Source organism: Paroedura picta, chromosome 10, assembly GCF_049243985.1.
Source record: "Paroedura picta isolate Pp20150507F chromosome 10, Ppicta_v3.0, whole genome shotgun sequence".
Classification (NCBI taxonomy): domain Eukaryota; kingdom Metazoa; phylum Chordata; class Lepidosauria; order Squamata; family Gekkonidae; genus Paroedura; species Paroedura picta.
The window spans coordinates 44,681,360-44,699,734 of NC_135378.1; the positions used below are offsets into that span (position 1 = coordinate 44,681,360).

General features: G+C 40.9%; 1 protein-coding gene across 3 annotated transcripts in view; it reads left to right on the plus strand.

Annotated features, from left to right (window-relative positions):
- Positions 1-727: 727 nt before the first annotated feature.
- Positions 728-18,375, plus strand: part of SPOCK3 (SPARC (osteonectin), cwcv and kazal like domains proteoglycan 3) — a 154,921-nt gene continuing 137,273 nt past the window's right edge. For 2 of the 3 annotated variants that reach the window (XM_077299951.1, XM_077299953.1), the window contains exons 1-2: positions 728-868; positions 1,152-1,334. In XM_077299951.1, coding sequence (XP_077156066.1) covers positions 1,152-1,334 — 183 coding nt within the window. In that variant the 5' untranslated portion in view covers positions 728-868. Of the gene's footprint in view, positions 896-1,151; positions 1,335-18,375 lie in introns of all 3 variants that reach the window. The other variant, XM_077299952.1, reaches the window with a different exon arrangement.

The following is an 18,375-nucleotide window of genomic DNA, read 5'->3' on the forward strand; positions in this document are numbered from 1 at the left end:
AGGTGCACAGGAGTGTGCTGGGAGTAATCAAAATGGAATGGGCCTTTGGGCAGGCTTTACTGTGGATCTTTCTTTTCGAGGTGTCAGCACTGTATCTAGCAGACATCACTCCACTATTGCTTGGTGTGGGACTCCGCTTCTTAATATGCCTTCAAGTCTCAATGGCCATTTCTTAGCCCTGGTCTAAGCATAGTTGGAGATGGTAGTGGACTGATTCATTTCAGAGAGCAGTCAGGGAGAGATCAATGTTTTAATGTAGAATCCCCCTGCAATTTTTAAAAAACACATCAGGCTCTATCCAAGGCCCTTGCATGCTGAGCATTATTCTACTTATAAGGAATTATCAACGCAGAGGAACTTGGAAAAACGGGATCCCCCGGCAGAAGTTTGAGGCAGTGCAATCCCCTTTCTACACCCCCACACCATGCCGGGTCAGTGTTCCCTATGCGTGATCCAGGATTTCTTGGATGCTTCAGGCCAATCCGTCTGCGGCACCTATTCCTCGAGAGAAAGTGAACGCCACAGGCACCCATCTCCCACGGCGCCCCGCAATGGCACGTGGGCTCGCAGTGTTTGCAGGTTGCCATCAAATCCGGAGGGGAGCGGGCTGCGGGCTGCCCCCTCGGTCCGGGCGAGCTTCTCTTGTTCGGCGCCTCGCGTGCACCGCAGCAGCGGGGAGGGCCTACGAGGCGGGCGGGAGGAGGAGGAGAGGAGAAGTAGAGCGCGCGCAGGGCGCTAGGAGCTGAGTGGACGGCTCGAGACGGCGGCGCGTGCGGCAGCAGCTCCAGCGAGAGACACAGTTGGCAGCGTCGAGCTGCATTTCCAGCAGCAGGAGCCCGGAGTCCGGGCCGGCGGACTTCCCCACAAGGTGACGGCACTGGGAACGGCGCGCGGGGTGAGGGCGGTTTTTCTCCTCTGGAACGAGATTTTTCTCCCCCTTCTAAACTGGAAAAAAAGAGGGGGTGTCTTCTTCTCCGAATACCTTTCGGCCTCCCCCCCTCTTCCTCACACTCACGCGCTGCAAGCTCCCGTTGGACACCCCCCCCCCCCGCGCTCCACTTTAGCTCCCCCACCCTCCCGCGTCGGGTCGGTTTGCTTTGGGGGTATTAACCCCCTTGGCCCCGGCTTCTCTGCTTCTTTCTCTCGCGCAGATGCTGAAGGGAGCCGCCGCCTTGGTGTGCGTGTGGGCAGCCGCTTGGTGCAGCCGGGCTGGAGCGGCGGCGGCGGGAGCCGCGGGCAGGTCAGACAGCGGCAATTTTCTGGACGATAAGCAATGGCTTACTACTATCTCCCAGTACGACAAGGAGGTCGGCCAGTGGAACAAATTCCGAGACGTAAGTGAGCCCCCCCCCCCCGGCTGTCCCCCCCCCCCATCTGCTTCTGCTTACCTGGGTCGGAGCGGCGGGCGTGAGCACCTTTCCTGCGGAGGAGGAGAAGTTCGCGGCTCTCGGCGTGCCGCTGGGTTGCGAAGCCGGCAGGGCTCCTTTGCAGGCTCCTCTCCCTTCAGTTTTTTTTTTTTGAGGCACGGTTGTGTCTCATGGAAAATCCTCATGCAGCCAGCGTCGTGCTGCCGTTTCAGCTCTTTTTTTTTGGGGGGGGGGTGGGAGGGGCGGAGGAAGAGGGAGGCATTAAATGGGTTACCGCATCTTCTCGAGTGGGTAAACTCTGCCGTAGGAGCTTTTCCCCACAGAGGAGTTGCTGTTACTGAGTAGTGCAACGGATCGATGCTAAATGGTTTCTTTAAAAGAACTTCTAAGCGAGAAGGCGGAGGAGGGGGGATGCTCTTGGGTTGGGAGCACTTGGTTGTCTGCATGAATAAAAGCCCTGATGGATGAGTTGCCTGCTAGTAGCTCTGAAACTAGCCCCCCCCCCCCAACATCCCTGTTTGTGTAGGTGAGCATATATAAGTATGCCATTTGATAGTGCTTTTTTCACTCTGGGATCCAGGGAAGGTAGATGGCACTGCTTTTTTCCTTCCTGTTTTTTAAAAAAGAGGTGGACAGATTTGCTCTGTCAGGAAAAACAATGAGTACATAGCCCTTCTGTGCTGGGTGGGGGAGGGAATGGCTATGGGAAGCTATGGATCTTATTGTCAGTGGAAAAGACATTGGCAATTTTAAGGGGATGGAATACTCCCTTTTCTAATCCAGAGGCCACGTGAATGATGCATCCTGTCTGGACAGAAGTGAATTTTCTGTGATTGGATGTTAGTGCAATGTAGCTGCTGATTTGTCATTTCTTACCCATGTATTCTTAGGGATTTGCTTAGTGGTTTGTGTGTGTCCATTTTATTTTGTGTACGTATCTCATGCTGCAATTGGAGAACATAGGTTATGATGTGTGTACGGTTCAGTCTAAGTTACTTTGGCAAATCCTGCATGCATGCAACAGGGACCTGAAAGATGCTATGAGGTTACTAACACCTTTTGATATCAATATGGTGGGTGGAGGCAAGCAGTGTTCTGAGTAAACTTGAAATCCCAAACAATGTTAAGGCCTTGTTTGAAATTACTGTCAGGTATGTTTAGTGTCTAGCTTCATCTTGTTCAATAAAGCTTTGTGAGACTGCATTCCAGGCTTTTAAACTCTGGAACAGTGCAAGCATTGCAGTAAACAATATCAACATTCTCTGGTAGTACTTCATGCTGATTAAATGTACACTTTTGGCTTCCATGGCTTATGATTTGTGTTGGAGACATCTTTGATCCATATAGTCTCATCTCCATATTTACCTGTATTCAGTAAAACTTTCTCATAGGTGTACATAGGACATGTGCCTTAGCCTTCTATTTTTGAAAGCAATTTGATGTAGTGGAATCTGTTTCCTCTACATTTCAGACATGTACTGTTGCCAGAAATGTGGTTTATATTGCCTCTGTTGCCTTACCTTGAAGTAGTTTTAACTTTTTGAAGTAGTATTACGGGTTTTAATTTACAATGCATATTAACTATTTAGGTTTTGAATAAAACTTTTGAATTATTTTAAGGGTGAAAAAAGATGCTGCCAAGCTAGGAATTGCCCTGTGTCAGTTCATAATGCTGAAGTTCTTAGATGCATTTAGAACTTACCACACTAGTCTGTGCTACCATTTCTTTTAATATTGCAATAAGCTGCTCTCTGTCTTTTGTCCATCAGGTACTAGATAACCTGAATCTAGAGATGTTAACACTGGACTGGACTATGTCTAAACCACTGTTTCAGCTTCTGCTGAAAAGAAATCTGTTTCAGCAGCTGTTGGCCTTCTATATTCACTTATGCTAATAGTGGTATTCAGAAACACAGAGAAGAAATATCATACATGTGCTATGTAGGGACCACTGAGCTGTAGTATTGGCAAGAAGGACACGTCAGGTCAAGTTGTTTGTCCCAGAAAAATAAAATCTGGACTATTTCAATGATAAGAATATGTAAAATAGGAATTTCTGATTTACAAAACTACTTTAATATAATATGGGAGAACTTTCCTTATATATTACAGTCCTAGGAACTAGTAAATACAAATACAAATAGTTAAAAACACAGCCAAGGATCTAAAGCTGCACCTCACTGGAACTGTCTTCTATGTGTGTAGAGATCTGTAACTAGTATTTAATGGCACAAAAAGATATGTTTGTATAAAGATTTCAGATTTCAGTTCAAGGCACTGTTCTGACCAGTGTATCTGAGGGGCCACCTGTCTGCTTACGTCCCTCAGAGGATGCTTCGCTCCTCCAAAGCCAACAGGTTGGTGGTCTCTTTCCCAAGTGAGGTCCACCTGGCCTCAGCCAGGGCCTTTTTAGTCCTAGCCTGGTGGAATGAGCTCCTGGAGGATCTCAGGGCCCTGACAAGCTGTCTCAGTTCCACAGGGCCTATAAGATGGAACTCTTTTGCGAGGTGTATGTTTGAGGCCAGGAACATCTAGGGACTCCCCTCACCCCACAGTAAATCAACTATTTGCGCTACAGAAGCATGGGGTTGCTGCTTACTGTTAATGAGTTTTTAATGTTCTAACTGGTTGAATTATATTTCATTGCATTTGTATGAATGTTGGAAGGTGCCATGATCTGGAAACCCTGGGAGTGGCAGCATATCAATTCAAATAAATTGTTAGCAATTTAATTTCAAGCAAGTAGGTGTCTTGCGAGTCCCTTGGATTGCAAGGCAAACAAACTGGTCAGTCCTAGAGGAGATCAGCCCTGCCTGCTCCTTAGAAGGCCAGATCCTGAAGATGAAACTTAAATACTTTGGCCACCTCATGAGAAGGAAGGACTTCCTGGAGAAGAGCCTAATGCTGGGAGCGATTGAGGGCAAAAGAAGAAGGGGACGACAGAGAATGAGGTGGCTGGATGGAGTCACTGAAGCAGTAGGTGCAAACTTAAATGGACTCCGGGGAATGGTAGAGGACAGGAAGGCCTGGAGGATCATTGTCCATGGGGTCGCGATGGGTCAGACACGACTTTGCACCTAACAACAACAAGGTGTCTTTAAAGGAAGAATTAGAGACCGATCAAATAGGACTGTTAGTTAACATTAATCTTTGATATTTGCTGTCATGATTTTAAATATCAGCCTAAAATGGACAGATGTTGTTCATCTATGCTAGAATTTCTGTTGTTTTATGATATGAGGTCTCTTCAATGTATGATTGGCTTCTGTGCAGGAGTAGTTATAGTTGTTTTATTCTTTTTGAGCATGTTGTCTCCTATTGGGTGTCAATAATGCATAATTAAGCTATTGGTTAGGTTGTATGTATCAAATGAATATGTGACAGCTCACTACTAAAGTTGTGTTTCATCGGATTAGATAAAGTTTGGGTTGAAACATATTTTTATCATACGATTATTTGAAGCATGACATTATCTTGTGTTATTGGTATGTGATAATTGTAGAATCAGGTACATTTCTCCTTGGTACGGTCTTGATTGGGAGAACTTTCCCAATCAAAAGATGATCTCAGCAGTCATTGGTTAATGGAGGATGGAAGAGGATGACTGTGACAAAGTCAGCTGTGGAGCTTTATGACAGACTAGGGATTTTTGATCCTGTTTCTCCCTAGTCCTAGGCCAACACTGTAGCCACTGCATTACACTGGGCTGTTGACTGTATAAAGGAAAACTAGGGAAAGCTTTAAAAACATATGACATCATTCTGTCCTCCCAAAGAGCATTGAGATTGAGCAATCAAAATTTGCTTTAGGACCCTAGCCCCAAACAGGTAAATCTGGCCTCAGCCAGGGCTTAGGGTTCTGGCCTGGTAGAAGGCTCTTCCTCATGGGATCAGGGCCCTTTGAGATTTTAAACTATTCCAGAGGGCCTGTAAGCCAGAGCTGTTCTGCTAGGCCTACAAGTGTGGTCTCTGCTCAAGGAGCCATTCAGCCATCAAAATCCATCCAACATGCCCCACCCCCATAATATCTAAATTAGAAAGTGGAGGCAATTTTTAAAATAATTTTAAAACTTAATGCAAACTTAGAATTGATTAATGTTGTATTGTATACAGGTAATTTATTTTTGAGTTGATTAACTTTGATGTTACCTGAGCCAACCAGGAAAGGGTGGGATATAAAAATAATTAAAAAAAAATAGTGCTGTGTACCTAATGCTAACTGCTTCTTGGACAGATTATATTGACTGGTGCATAACTTCAATTGCAGTGTTTCTGTGATGAGATAGACTCAACTTGCTTAGGTTTTCACGGATATGGTGATTAAAGTCACAAGAACCTGTGCCAAGAAAGACTATGGTAATCAATGGATTTTAAAAGTTTATAATAACCTGCACTAAACATGTGGATTGCTTGTAATCAGAATCTGTTTATTTTTCTAAGAACGTTTGAGTGGGAAATACTGTACTTGGGCAGAAACAGAATCCTTAAACCACATATTTTGAAGTAGTGGCTGAGAAATAAAAAAAATACTATGAAGTGAATAAATATTCCAGAACACTCAAACATCATGAAACTATAGCATTTTAGCATAAATATATTCAGCTTGCCTTGTCTACAATTTTTCCTATGAGCACAGACAGGTTTTAGAATGTTTAAACTGTAGTAAATTGCAAGATAAACATACATTCTGCAAAGCAGAAAAAAAATCTTGCCTATCTAAGGGGTAATTCTGGTGTGAAAAGAAGTATTTAAAGGCTTAGCTTAGGAGTTAACTGACAAGATTGATTAATGTGTAAGATAATGACCCTGACTTCTGGCTCATTGGCTCAGCTTTCCAGAGATAATTTAGAACACAATGAAAGAGAATGGAGAGTAGTTCTGAAGAGTTGTTCATAATAAGGGAATGTCTTAAACTAATGTTGGCTTCACACAACATTATTGCAAGGTTACCTGATGACTTATAATGTTGGTATAGGATTAAATTGCATTAAATACTAATCCGCATTCCTTAGGTGGTCTAAATATTTAAAAATTCTTTATAGAAAGGACTTGTACTTTAATTTTAAGGTCTTTATTGTGGCAACTCAGAGGAAAATTATTGAACAGCCATGGCAAGAACAGAGAAACAGAAGAAAATGTATGTTTCAGGACTGCATACTTATTGTGCTGCAGAATTCCAGTTTAGTTGACAAAAGTGAGAAAAGTCAATGGTATTTAAATGGAGACATCACTTGATCAGAGGAAAATTTAGACTTAGGCCAAACCTTAACTCATTTTCCCTGATCTGTGGACGGCTTCATGCTGGGTTGAGACCTGGGGGAGTGAGTAAGTTTAGGCCCCTTTATGTTCAAAATCACCTTTGTCATGTTACTTTCCTGTCGAATGGGACAGATAAAGAGACTTTTGATCACTTTTATTTTTGCAGAATAAAGCAATTGGTAAGGGGATTTGGGGTGAGAAAATGGTTAGAACAGGATTACATATATGCCCTTATTCCTATCAGGTCTCTCTGTTGACCTTGAAGCCAGTTAAGGTGACTTTTTCTTCTTAAAAAAATGTAATTTCTGTACTATTTTGTAATATATTCACTGGTTCCTATTGCTTTTGGAAATGCTTGCCATTTTTTCCCTGCACATGCTGGAGAAAGTAAGGCTGAATGTGGTAAAATGCCTTATACAAGAATACGTGTGGTGGGTTCCAGCTTTGTATGTGACTTTTTCCTAGGTGCAAAGTCGTGTCTGACCCATTGCGACCCCATTAACAATGATCCTACAGGCCTTCCTGTCCTCTACCATTCCTCAAAGTTCATTTAAGTTTGCACCAACTGCTTCATTGACTCCATCCAGCCACCTCATTCTCTGTCATCCCCTTCTTCTTTTGGCCTCAATCGCTCCCAGCATTAGGCTCTTCTCCAAGGAGTCCTTCCTTCTCATGAGGTGGCCAAAGTATTTAAGTTTCATCTTCAGGATCTGGCCTTCTAAGAAGCAGTCAGGGCTCATCTCCTCTAGGACGGACCGGTTTGTTCGCCTTGCAGTCCAAGGGACTCGCAAGAGTCTTCTCCAGCACCAGAGTTCAAAATCCTCAATTCTTTGACGCTCGGCCTTCCTTATGGTCCAACTTTCACAGCCATACATTGCAACTGGGGAGGCCATTGCCTTGCCTAGATGCACTTTCATTGGCAGGTGATGTCTCTGCTTTTTAGGATGCAGTCTAGATTTGCCATAGCTTTCCTTCCCAGGAGCAAGCTTCTTTTAATTTCTTTGCTGCAGTTCCCATCTGCAGTGATCTTGGAGCCCAGGAGAATAAAATCTGTCACTATCTACATTTCTTCCCCATCTGTTTGCCAGGAATTGAAAGGACTGGATGCCATGATCTTTGTTTTCTTAATGTTGAGTTTTAAGCCAACTTTTGCATGTTCCTCCTTCACCCGCATCAAAAGGCTCTTTAGTTCTTCTTCACTTTCTGCTATTAGAGTGGTATCATCTGCATATCTGAGGTTGTTGATATTTCTCCCTGCAATCTTGATCCCAATTTGTGACTCATCTAACCCGCCTTTCTCATGAAGTACTCTGCATACAAGTTAAATAGGCAAGAAGAAGAGTTGGTTCTTATATGCCGCTTTTCCCTACCCAAAGGAGGCTCAAAGCGGCTTACAGTCGCCTTCCCTTTCCTCTCCCCACAACAGACACCCTGTGGGGTGGGTGAGGCTGAGAGAGCGCTGATATCACTGCCCGGTCAGAACAGTTTTATCAGTGCCGTGGCGAGCCCAAGGTCACCCAGCTGGTTGCATGTGGGGGAGCGCAGAATTGAACCTGGCATGCCAGGTTAGAAGTCCACACTCCTAACCACTACACCAAACTGGCTTTCAAGGCGACAGTATACAGCCTTGCCGAACTCCTTTCTCAATTTTGAACCAATCAGTGATTCCATGCCCGATTCTCACTGTTGCTTCTTGACCTACATATAGGTTTCTCAAGAGACAGATAAGATGCTCTAGTATTCCCATCTCTTTAAGAACTTGCCACAATTTGTTGTGCTCCACACAATCAAAGGCTTTAGCATAGTCAATGAAGCAGAAGTAGATGTTTTTCTGGGACTCCCTAGCTTTCTCCATGATCCAGCATATGTTGGCAATTTGATCTCTAGTTCCTCTGCCTCTTTGAAATTCTGCCTGTACTTCTGGAAGTTTTCGGTCCACATATTGCTGGAGTCTAGCTTGTAGAATTTTGAGCATAACTTGGCTAGCATGAGAAATGAGTGCAATGGTTGCGGTACTTTGAACATTTTTTGGCATTGCCCTTCTTTGGGATTGGAATGTAAACTGACCTTTTTCAATCCTGTGGCCACTGTTGAGTTTTCCAAATTTGCTGGCATATTGAGTGTAGCACTTTTACTGCATCATCTTTTAAGGATTTTGAATCGTTCAACTGGAATGTTGTCACCTCCACTAGCTTTATTGGTGCTCAGACTTCCTAAGGCCCATTTGTCTTAACATTCTAGGATGTCTGGCTCCAGGTCAGTGACTACACCCTCATGGTTATCAGGGATGTTAATCTCGCTCTTGTATAGTTCTTCTGTATAATTTTGCCACCTTTTAAAAATCTCTTCTGCTTCTGTTAGGTCACTACCATTTTGGTACTTTATCATACCCATCTTTGCATGAAATGTTCTCTTCATATCTCCAATTTTTTTTAAAGAGATCTCTGGTCCTCCGTATTCTGTTGTTTTTTCCTTGAAGGGACTAGAAAGAATAGGGCTTCTTAAAGAGACATTGAAAATGCCAAGTAAGTGGAAATTCCCACCAGCCTCATTCTCCCAGAGCATGTGAGTCAGATCAGGAAGCACATGCCTAAAGTATACTTGTTTCAACCATATGACCTTACTCTAAGCATAGTGATGGAAGTGGGTGAAATGGCTTGGACTATTTAAAGCCCTTCCCCAAACACTGTCAAGTAGAAGGAGGAATTGTCCTCTTTGACAAAGAGTGTATAAGTGCCCTTTGTAAGAGGGGAAGGGAGAGTTGATATTGGGATAAGCAGCTTGAATACAGCTTGCATACTAAATTACACTAAAGAGACCCTTGTGGCAGCATCTTTTTAAAATTTTACTGTGGCATCTTTCACATTGTCTTAAAAAATCCCCTTGCATTACCTGATGTTAGCATACTTTTTTTTTCTTGTGTTCAAACAATTCTGTAAATATCTCACTGAGGTCCTATATTGTCCCCAGTTTCTCCCTGGTCTTAATAAAACTGGTTTCTCCCGATCTTTTTCCCCCAAGCGAAATGTATTTATAACAAAGTCCCTGCTTGTAATTTGAACTGATTTTTTTGCACTGATGACTTCCAGCACAATCTGTTCAAATAAAACCTGCTCAAAAAGGGCAGGTGGGCTTGGGTGTTTTGTAAAAATTGCAACCCAGTGGAGAAATGTTCAAGGAACAGCTTTGAAACAAGCAGTCATTCCTATTGGGGGCACCTCCGTGTGTGTGTGTGTGTGTGTGTGTGTGTGTGTGTGTGTGTGTCTGGTCTGTTCTCCTCTCTCTGACTCTCTTTATAGCTTGAGAAAGCTGGGATCATGTCATCCTCTTTACATGAAAGTATACATACCAAAACCAATGTAAAATCCACCAGATTATCTCTTGTCCCTTTTTTCTTTTCTTGTTACATTATTTTAATGTTTTCAGTTTTAAAATATCAGAAGGCCAATAAATCAAGCAAATATATTATCTTTTGTGCTTCAGTGTTGCTGTGTGAGAGTATACTGCGCTTTACACAAGAGCAAATTGGTTACTTTCATGTAAGGAAAATTGGCAGATTGAATTAGGTTGCTTAAATGCTCCAATGCTTCAGCAGGTGTGCAAAAAAAGGGGGGAAGGGAATTCTGAACTGATCCCACCAATAGCATGATCATCAGAAGCAGCACATGTGAGAAAATGTGAAAGGAGGCTGAAAAACTTGCCACTTTAATTAGCTATTCATCTTTAAGAACAGAGGCCAAAAATAAAGTTGATGGCACTTAAGCAGTGAAACAACTGCAGAACTATGCAGTTCTAGTATCAGTAGGCTTGTTTATTTGTGTAAACTTGAGGTACTAGCTTCTGAGAGCTCTTGGCAGTGTATTACTTGGTTCATTTACTACATGGTATAATATGAAGCTAAAGCTACTTGTTGACAGTTGGAAGTATGAATTCATGCAATTATCTGATGTTGCCAAGAAACAACTTGGGAATAAACAATGCCCATATGAGCAGGTTTGAGTCCTAACTTCCTAGTACTAATTGGCAAAAGCAGGTTTAGCCTGGATCCTATAAGTGTTCCAAAACGTGTCCTTAATCTCTTTTAGAAAACAGTTTAGAAAACAGTACTTCTGGTTTGGAAAGACCTGTAATGATTACTAATTTGGTTCTGGGTGTATTTCATAGTGCATTAAATCCCTAATGAACTGGGACCAGAGCTCCTAAAGGACCAGACTGTGTTCTGTAAATGCATGCAAGTGGTAGGTATAATTCTGCCATCATGGTGTGTTGAAAGCAGTAATAGGATGGGGGAAAAATCTTTCCTTGATGTTAAAAACAACCTTTACTCTTCTTCTTTGCCCCCCTTGGAAACCAACTTCTGGATTGCATGCTGTTGCCCTTTTTGGTGCTTTCATCTTTTCACACCTTTCCATGTCTATTATTTGGGAAATGCCTATTGTCTTTTGGCTTTTGATCCCCATTATGAAGAGGGTGCCATGGGTTTCATATTCTAGAATTCTCCCACACCAGAATAGTGAATGGTTCCTCTCTTCCCCCAACAGTGCATTCTTAAAACAAAGGTAATTTATCTCTAACTTTTGACTTTCCCACTTTTTTTTTACCCCCCTGTGGCTTTCCCCATTTGAGGAATCCTTTTCATCACAGTTGAACTGTGGGATGGGATGGACTGACCTGTTTTGACTTGTGATTTGCCTTTCCCCAGATGAGTTGAAATATAGACTGATTATTCTAGCAATTATCTTACAGTGATAGGAAATATGGTGCTGGGGTTGAGCATGTGGCAACAGCTGGCTACTAAGGATGGATACAGTTTTTAGAGTCTTGTTCGATAATTCATGTTTTGCTCAGTTTCAGTTCTCTGTGCCTTGAGTTTGTGGCATGAAGTTGATTGCTTCTAATGATATGGCAACATTTGTAGTGGGATCCCAGATCTTGTAACTGGTCACCTGGCTCTAAGTCTGCATAGTTCTAGGTGCTGCTGAAAACTTTTTTATGTTTGTCCTCTATTGTCTAAAATTACATATATTTTTTTAAAGAGTATGATTGACTTTTAACAAAATTGTTTGGGGAAACTTAATTTTTTTATGCTGATTGTTTTACTGCTGGTTCATGTTTTGTGGTTTATTTCTAAAATGACAGTGAGTTATGAATGTGTATCTGAAGATAACTGATAGTTGTGGTGTGTATATGTATGGAGGTGGGGACCCTTCTTCTTGCTTCCTTCCCTCTTCTCCACACCTTTTTTTAAGTCTGCATCCTTCTTCTACAACTAGTTTCACTCTTTCTACTCCCCCTATGTCTCGTGCCTATCCATTTCTCTCCCTAGCACATAGTTGGGATCCCACTGGCTGGCAATGCACCACTTCCCTTTCAGGCATGATGGGGGCAGCACTTTTTTGTGGCCTGGTAGGTAGTGGTCTCTCCTCTTCCCACTGTGCTGCTGCCAGCTCTCACTCCCTTACACTCAGTGTTGTGGCCTCCAAGGCTGGTGTGGAGAAGTAGTATAGTGGATCTCATGGCGATGATATTGACAGTTTCTTCTGTACTGCTGGCAGCCCTTCTGATCAATTCCATTTTACAATGTATTACAATAGTTCAGCTTTTTCTTTGGAAATTTTTGGAGAGTGGCATTTAAGTGATTCTTGGTCAACGTATGAGTGTCAAGTATGAGAAAAAAGAACTTTAAAGGTAAAGGTAAAGGTATCCCCTGTGCAAGCACTGAGTCATGTGTGACCCTTGGGGTGACGCTCTCTAGCGTTTTCATGGCAGACTGAATATGGGGTGGTTTGCCAGTGCCTTTCCCAAAGAACTTAGGGTTTGCTAAATTGATATTTTATTTGGCCATGGGTGGCATGAGTTGAAAGAGGCAGATTTTTATGGTCAGATAACTTAGAGTTAAAATACATTAATATATTCTTCTTTAAATTGGCATTGTAATCTGAAGTCAAGCAGATAACTGTTTCATCTTGTCTTTATCACTTTTTTCCTAAACAAAATCTTTTATTTGCCTGAGGATATATAGTAGATACGGAATGGGTATCCACCGTTAGTCTTGTCTTGTGTCTTTAATCTTATTGGAATTAGCTCTTGCCATCTGTGCTTATTATACTGTAGGTATTATAAATAGCTTTGTCATGTATGTATAGGTGGGAGAAGCAGACTTTATAAGGTTGGAAAAACTGTAGATAGAAATTAAATACAGCAAACTTGAAGTGCCCAGAGATTTTCTTCCCCTCAAATACATGGCTTCTTTTCTGCTAACTGGGCTAGGTAATTTTATTTAGCTTGTATCTAATTTAATATTGCTACTAGTATGGACGTTTGCTAGCCTGATCTCATCAAATCTCAGAAGCTAAGCAGGGTCAGCCTTGGCTAGTATTTGGATGGGAGGACACCCCAAGGAATATTAGGGCTGTGATACAGAGACAGACAATATCAAAACAACTCTCAACATCTCTTAGCTTGAAAACCCTGTTTGAGTATAAACTCGAACTCTATTTGAGCATTAAAAAGTATAGCAGCTAGAGTTGCCTGGTGGTCGCTTCTAAGTGTTTTAAAATAAGCATGTATATATTATGTACCATAAGGTCACTTCTAACCTATGAATTAATGCCCTCTAAAACGTCCTATTGTTAACAGCCACAGTAGATATTTGATAGGCATAACATTTGAATAGTTCTATCTGTACTGTTAGCCTTTTAAAAGTTTTCCTTCACTAGTCAATTAGCTACTCCCAATCTTGTTACTTGATAAGATTACCTTTAATAAGACTGGTCATACGTAATAGGTGAGGTTATCAAGTTCTGTCATATTGGTATAATTTCAGAAGACTAAATTTAGTTATGTCATACAACATTATATAGTGAAATGAGTTGGTTCATGAAATGGCGATCTCAATAAGTTTAACCACTTATATAGGTAAATCTCTCTTTTAGACAGTTTTTTTGTTTTATGGAGACAGTACTTGTCAGCCGTGTTAAGCTTCTCTCTTGATAAGCTTGTTAACTACTGTTTCAAGTTGTCATGTGAATAGGCTTTTTCTTAGCATGGATTAATTATGCTGTCAACAACAAAGATTGGTGTGGTATGATGCTGTTTCTCCCCCCTCCCTTATTTAATAGGGAATCTGAATCCCTTTTAAGGTTATAAACCTTCATAGAATATCATTCTGTTGCAGTTAGTGCAATTGAATATGGAAGTAGACTTTTGTTCATGTTGTTCTTGATAAAGACTATGATGTGGAACCAGTTGCTGCACAGAGGAAATCCTGTGAATAGCCTTTGAGTACATATATAGAGTTTTTATACTGTCATTTACATTGACTGCTACAATTACTAGTGTTTTCTTAACAAATAACTGTGTAGCTTGTAATGTTATTATGTATTTTACTTGATGCTTTGGTCTATATACTGTGGTTTGATCGTCGCAACCACACCTATTGTGATTGTTATGCTTTTCTTTGTTCCCAACATTATTCTGGGAATAAGGTAAAGGTTATCCCCTGTGCAAGCACCCGGGTCATGTCTGACCCTTGGGGTGACGACCTCTAGCGTTTTCATGGCAGACTCAATATGGGGTGGTTTGCCAGTGCCTTCCCCAGTCATTACCATTTACCCCCCAGCAAGCTGGATACTAATTTTACTGACCTCGGAAGGATGGAAGGCTGAGTTAACCTTGAGCCGGCTGCTGGGATTGAACTCCCAGCCTCATGGGCAGAGCTTCAGACTGCATGTCTTCTGCCTTACCACTCTGCGCCACAAGAGGCTCTTACTCTGGGAATAGTCTCTTATAAATAGTCATAACAGCAATGAAATTACACTTGGAGAACTTTTGATGCCTATGACTGTACAAGGGGAAAAGGTTTTTCAAATAGCCTTTTAATCATACTGTAGCAGAAGCATTACAAGGTGGCTCCTGGTGGTACTTGAAGGATCTGTGTCTTGGTAAAATATACAAGGTTCCTAGGTTTCTATGAGTCCATAGACATTGGGGGACAGATCTGTGCTTTTTCAGAAAGATGACACATTTGTGTGAATCAGCTTTGGGTCAAGTGATGAATTTCCAGACTGGTAGAGAGGGAGTAATGAAGCAGAAGAAATGTTCTGACTGAGTGTAAGTGAGATATCCCTCAATATAATATGCAAGCTGAGCAGTCATGGCCTATATTAATGACTATAATTTTAGTTGTTGCACTAATACCTTAGGATGAACAGTTGCTTAATGGTGGTATGTATTTTGCAACTTAAATTAATGATCTTTGTTATTCAGCTGCTAACATAAATCGACCCCTGCTGATTCCCAAGTATGATGTAGGTACGAAAATAAAAGGGCTTGGAGCAAATCTTTTTCATAGTGCTAACAAAAGTCTACAAGGAGAGCACAGATAATATTTCCAAATAATTGCAATAATAAATAGTGGTAGAAGGAATACATTTCTGAATAGCTTGTGTCTTGATTCATAGTTGAAATTACTGCTTTGAGAATATAGTCCATGTGTGCTGAAATAAGGAAGTGATCTCTATATTTTTGCTGAAATAAGATATAGAAAATATACAGAAAATTGTGGGTTTCCTTCAGTATGAAATCTCTCGTTTTCAAAATGACCAGTTTAATATTATTCATTGTCAAAGCACAATAGATTTGTTTATAAGGAAAACAAGTTTGTAAGCTATATATTGTATGGATAAGACAAAATTATGTTTCTTTGATGATAGTTGACTTGATTGTGTAATCCATGTGTATTCATGGAAATCAGCTGGGTGTTATAGTACTAGCTTTATTAAGATTCCAAATATATGGTGAAACTGGTTTAGTTTGCCAGGACTATTTACACAACCTTACCATGTTGCAAAAATCAAAGAAGAAAGAGGTTGCTGGAGTGGCAAATAAATTGCTTTAATCATGGTTTGCTTGGATAATATTATTAGCTATAGCTAATGGAAACAACCTTTTCGATCATGTCTTCACATCACAATGTGGTTCTTGTTGATTCGTAATTTTGATTAAGGGGTTTAGGTTTCTATTAGTTGTGGTTAGCTTTCGTAAATAGTTAAATGATTTATGTAGGGCCTTAATAGCAAGTAAGAATCCTGAACAATGAAGGATTGTAATAGAAGTGTATGTTATCATATCCACTGGTTTTTTAAGTGTATGTTTAAGGAAATATTCATGATTCTTAAGGAGAAGTTATTTTATCCTTTTCAGTGTGTATTCGGTTCTTGGTAGTTTGGTGAATTATAAGAAAACATGTGTAGCCCCTACTCTCTGTATTTTGATGGTCAGGGGTTGAACCTGTCTTTTTACAAGCTTGTTTGCTTGTGGGGAGCACGGAAGAAGGATATGGTTACTTTTCTTTCACTCTACCATTTTCTTTTGACCTATTTGTCATCTTTGTATATTGTACATAAACAGCAGCATCAGTCTTTAAAGAACCTTGAAAATGATAGCTGTGCAAAGGTATGTAAATGGGTTTGACACCGACAGATTTCTTGTCCTTCCACAGAAACAATTCCTATGGTTTTCCAGTGTTTACTGCACTGGTGATATGTATTGTCCATCTACAGAGACAGCAAATTTCTGAACACCAGTGTTGAGAGGCAGCCGCAAGGAAAAGTCTCTGCACACTGTTTGTTTGTCCCTGCTTGGCAACTAGTTGGCTGCTATGTGATAAAGGATGCTGGACTGGATGGACCACTGCTTTGATTCAGCAGGCTTTTCTGATGTTCTTACAAATGCACTGAAGTTATCAGATATGTTATTATTCAAATGGCCCAAAAGTGGTCCTGCAAGGATAGGCCATGGGGCAGCCACAGATACTGCTTTAAAAAAAATCCTTCTACTAAGAACTAAGTTTAGTGGTAGCAGCCTAAATGCTAATAGTAGCACCTTCATCATGCAGGCTTTGCCCAAACTCTGGTGAGATGATTTTGTGTATTTTTCTTTTTAGAATATCTCGCTTGGTTTTAAATTGCTTATATAAGGAATTTATTAGAAGGTACAAAACAAAAATGAAGTCTGGCCAGAAATGTGTGTTTGCTTTTTTACGTTTATAAGGTATATTTGCTGGGAAGAAATGTATTGGCTGGGAGGTACATTTTCTGTCTTGTAAATGTCATTGCTATTCTGATCAGTATGTTTTCCCAGTTAGGCTCAGTGGAAATTAAGTACCTTAAGGGTTGAGGGAGGCTTTCTGGGAAGAACTTATGGATGCTTTCAGGGGGTATCTGTGTTGGTCTGAAGTTGCAGAACAAAATCTGAGTCCAATGGTACCTTTAAAACCAACAATAATTTAGTCAAGGTGTCAGCTTTCATATTCATGCGAAAGTCCACAGAAGATAGGTGTTGGAAGAATTTAGGATACTGTTCTGGTGACTCTGTTGCAAAAATTGTATGAAAATGTTGTTTGTAGAAATGCATGCTGGGAGCATTTAAAAAACAACCGAACCAACCAAATGAAAATAGTGCTGGTTGCTAGACTGCAGCCTCATCATTGCTGCTTCTTTTCCAGTATAGGATATAAAGGTGCTATGGCAGCAGTAGACTTGGAAGGCACTGGGGAATGGGGAAAGGTAGTTAAAGACTAGGGGTAAAGTATTGTTAGTAACTATCAATTGGCTTTTAATCAGTGCACAAACATTGTCCCATATTGCCTCAAATACATTAAATACATACACACATAGACATAATAAAAAAATCTGTCAGAAAATTCACATGATGGTTGATAGAACTGAAACATAACTCTGTTACTGCAGCAAATGAAATGCTGTGCTAGTTTGGGAAGATTAATTGAAGCACCAGCAATCTTGACAGGCCAGTTTATGTCTTTGTACAATACAAAGAGAAAACCCTGTAAATTGTCAGGCTGCAGGAACAGAGTTACAAGGGTGATTTGAGTTCATCCTTCAAGAAGAGCACAATCATTGGACTTTTCTACAGGATCATGAAACATTTCAACCTACAGCTAGTTGCAAGCACAGATCACCTATTGATCTCAGTAGGATTTACACATATATAATTAGGTTTAAGGCTACAGACTTTATGTACTTCTCTCAGAGAAGAAACTATCTGAATCTGTAAATGTCCCTTTGATCATCATGTAACATGTATAACAAAAGCATGTTTCCAATATTTTTTTGTAGATTTTATTTTCTGCTCTTGAAAACATGCAAGAAAATCTAATCCTCTTGAATTCAAGCCACTGTTTGGATTGACTTTGGTGTTTAGTTGATAGAGTACATTGATACATTTGTGTATATTGGGTTCTAAAGTGTTAGGCTTCAGCATTTCTTATCAGCATTTGTAGACAGTTGTGTTAGTCCTGAAATTAATTCTGAAAACTGAAAGTTTTTAAATATATTTTTATTAGGACCAACCAATATATCATAAAACTATTTATATGTTTGTGAATTCTTTGAGGTGTCCCTGCCTGGAGATCAGTGGCTCTCAACCTTCCTAATGCCATGTCCCTAATGCAAGTGTTCTTTCACAGAAATTAAACCAAAACTGACCAATGGTTTGAAGATCCATTGTTCATGATTGTATATAAATTAGATTTTTTCCAGGGTTTCTCAGTTCAGTTCTGTCTAAGCCACGGTGCTTGCCATCCTGTGACCCCTGTGAAAGGATCGTTCAATCCCAAAAGGGGTCCCAACCCCCAGGTTAAGAACCACTGCTGTAGATTCTAGAGTTGATGTGTACATATACTTGCACATAACATCTGGCCTCATGTAGTGTATGGGGAACTCAGTTTT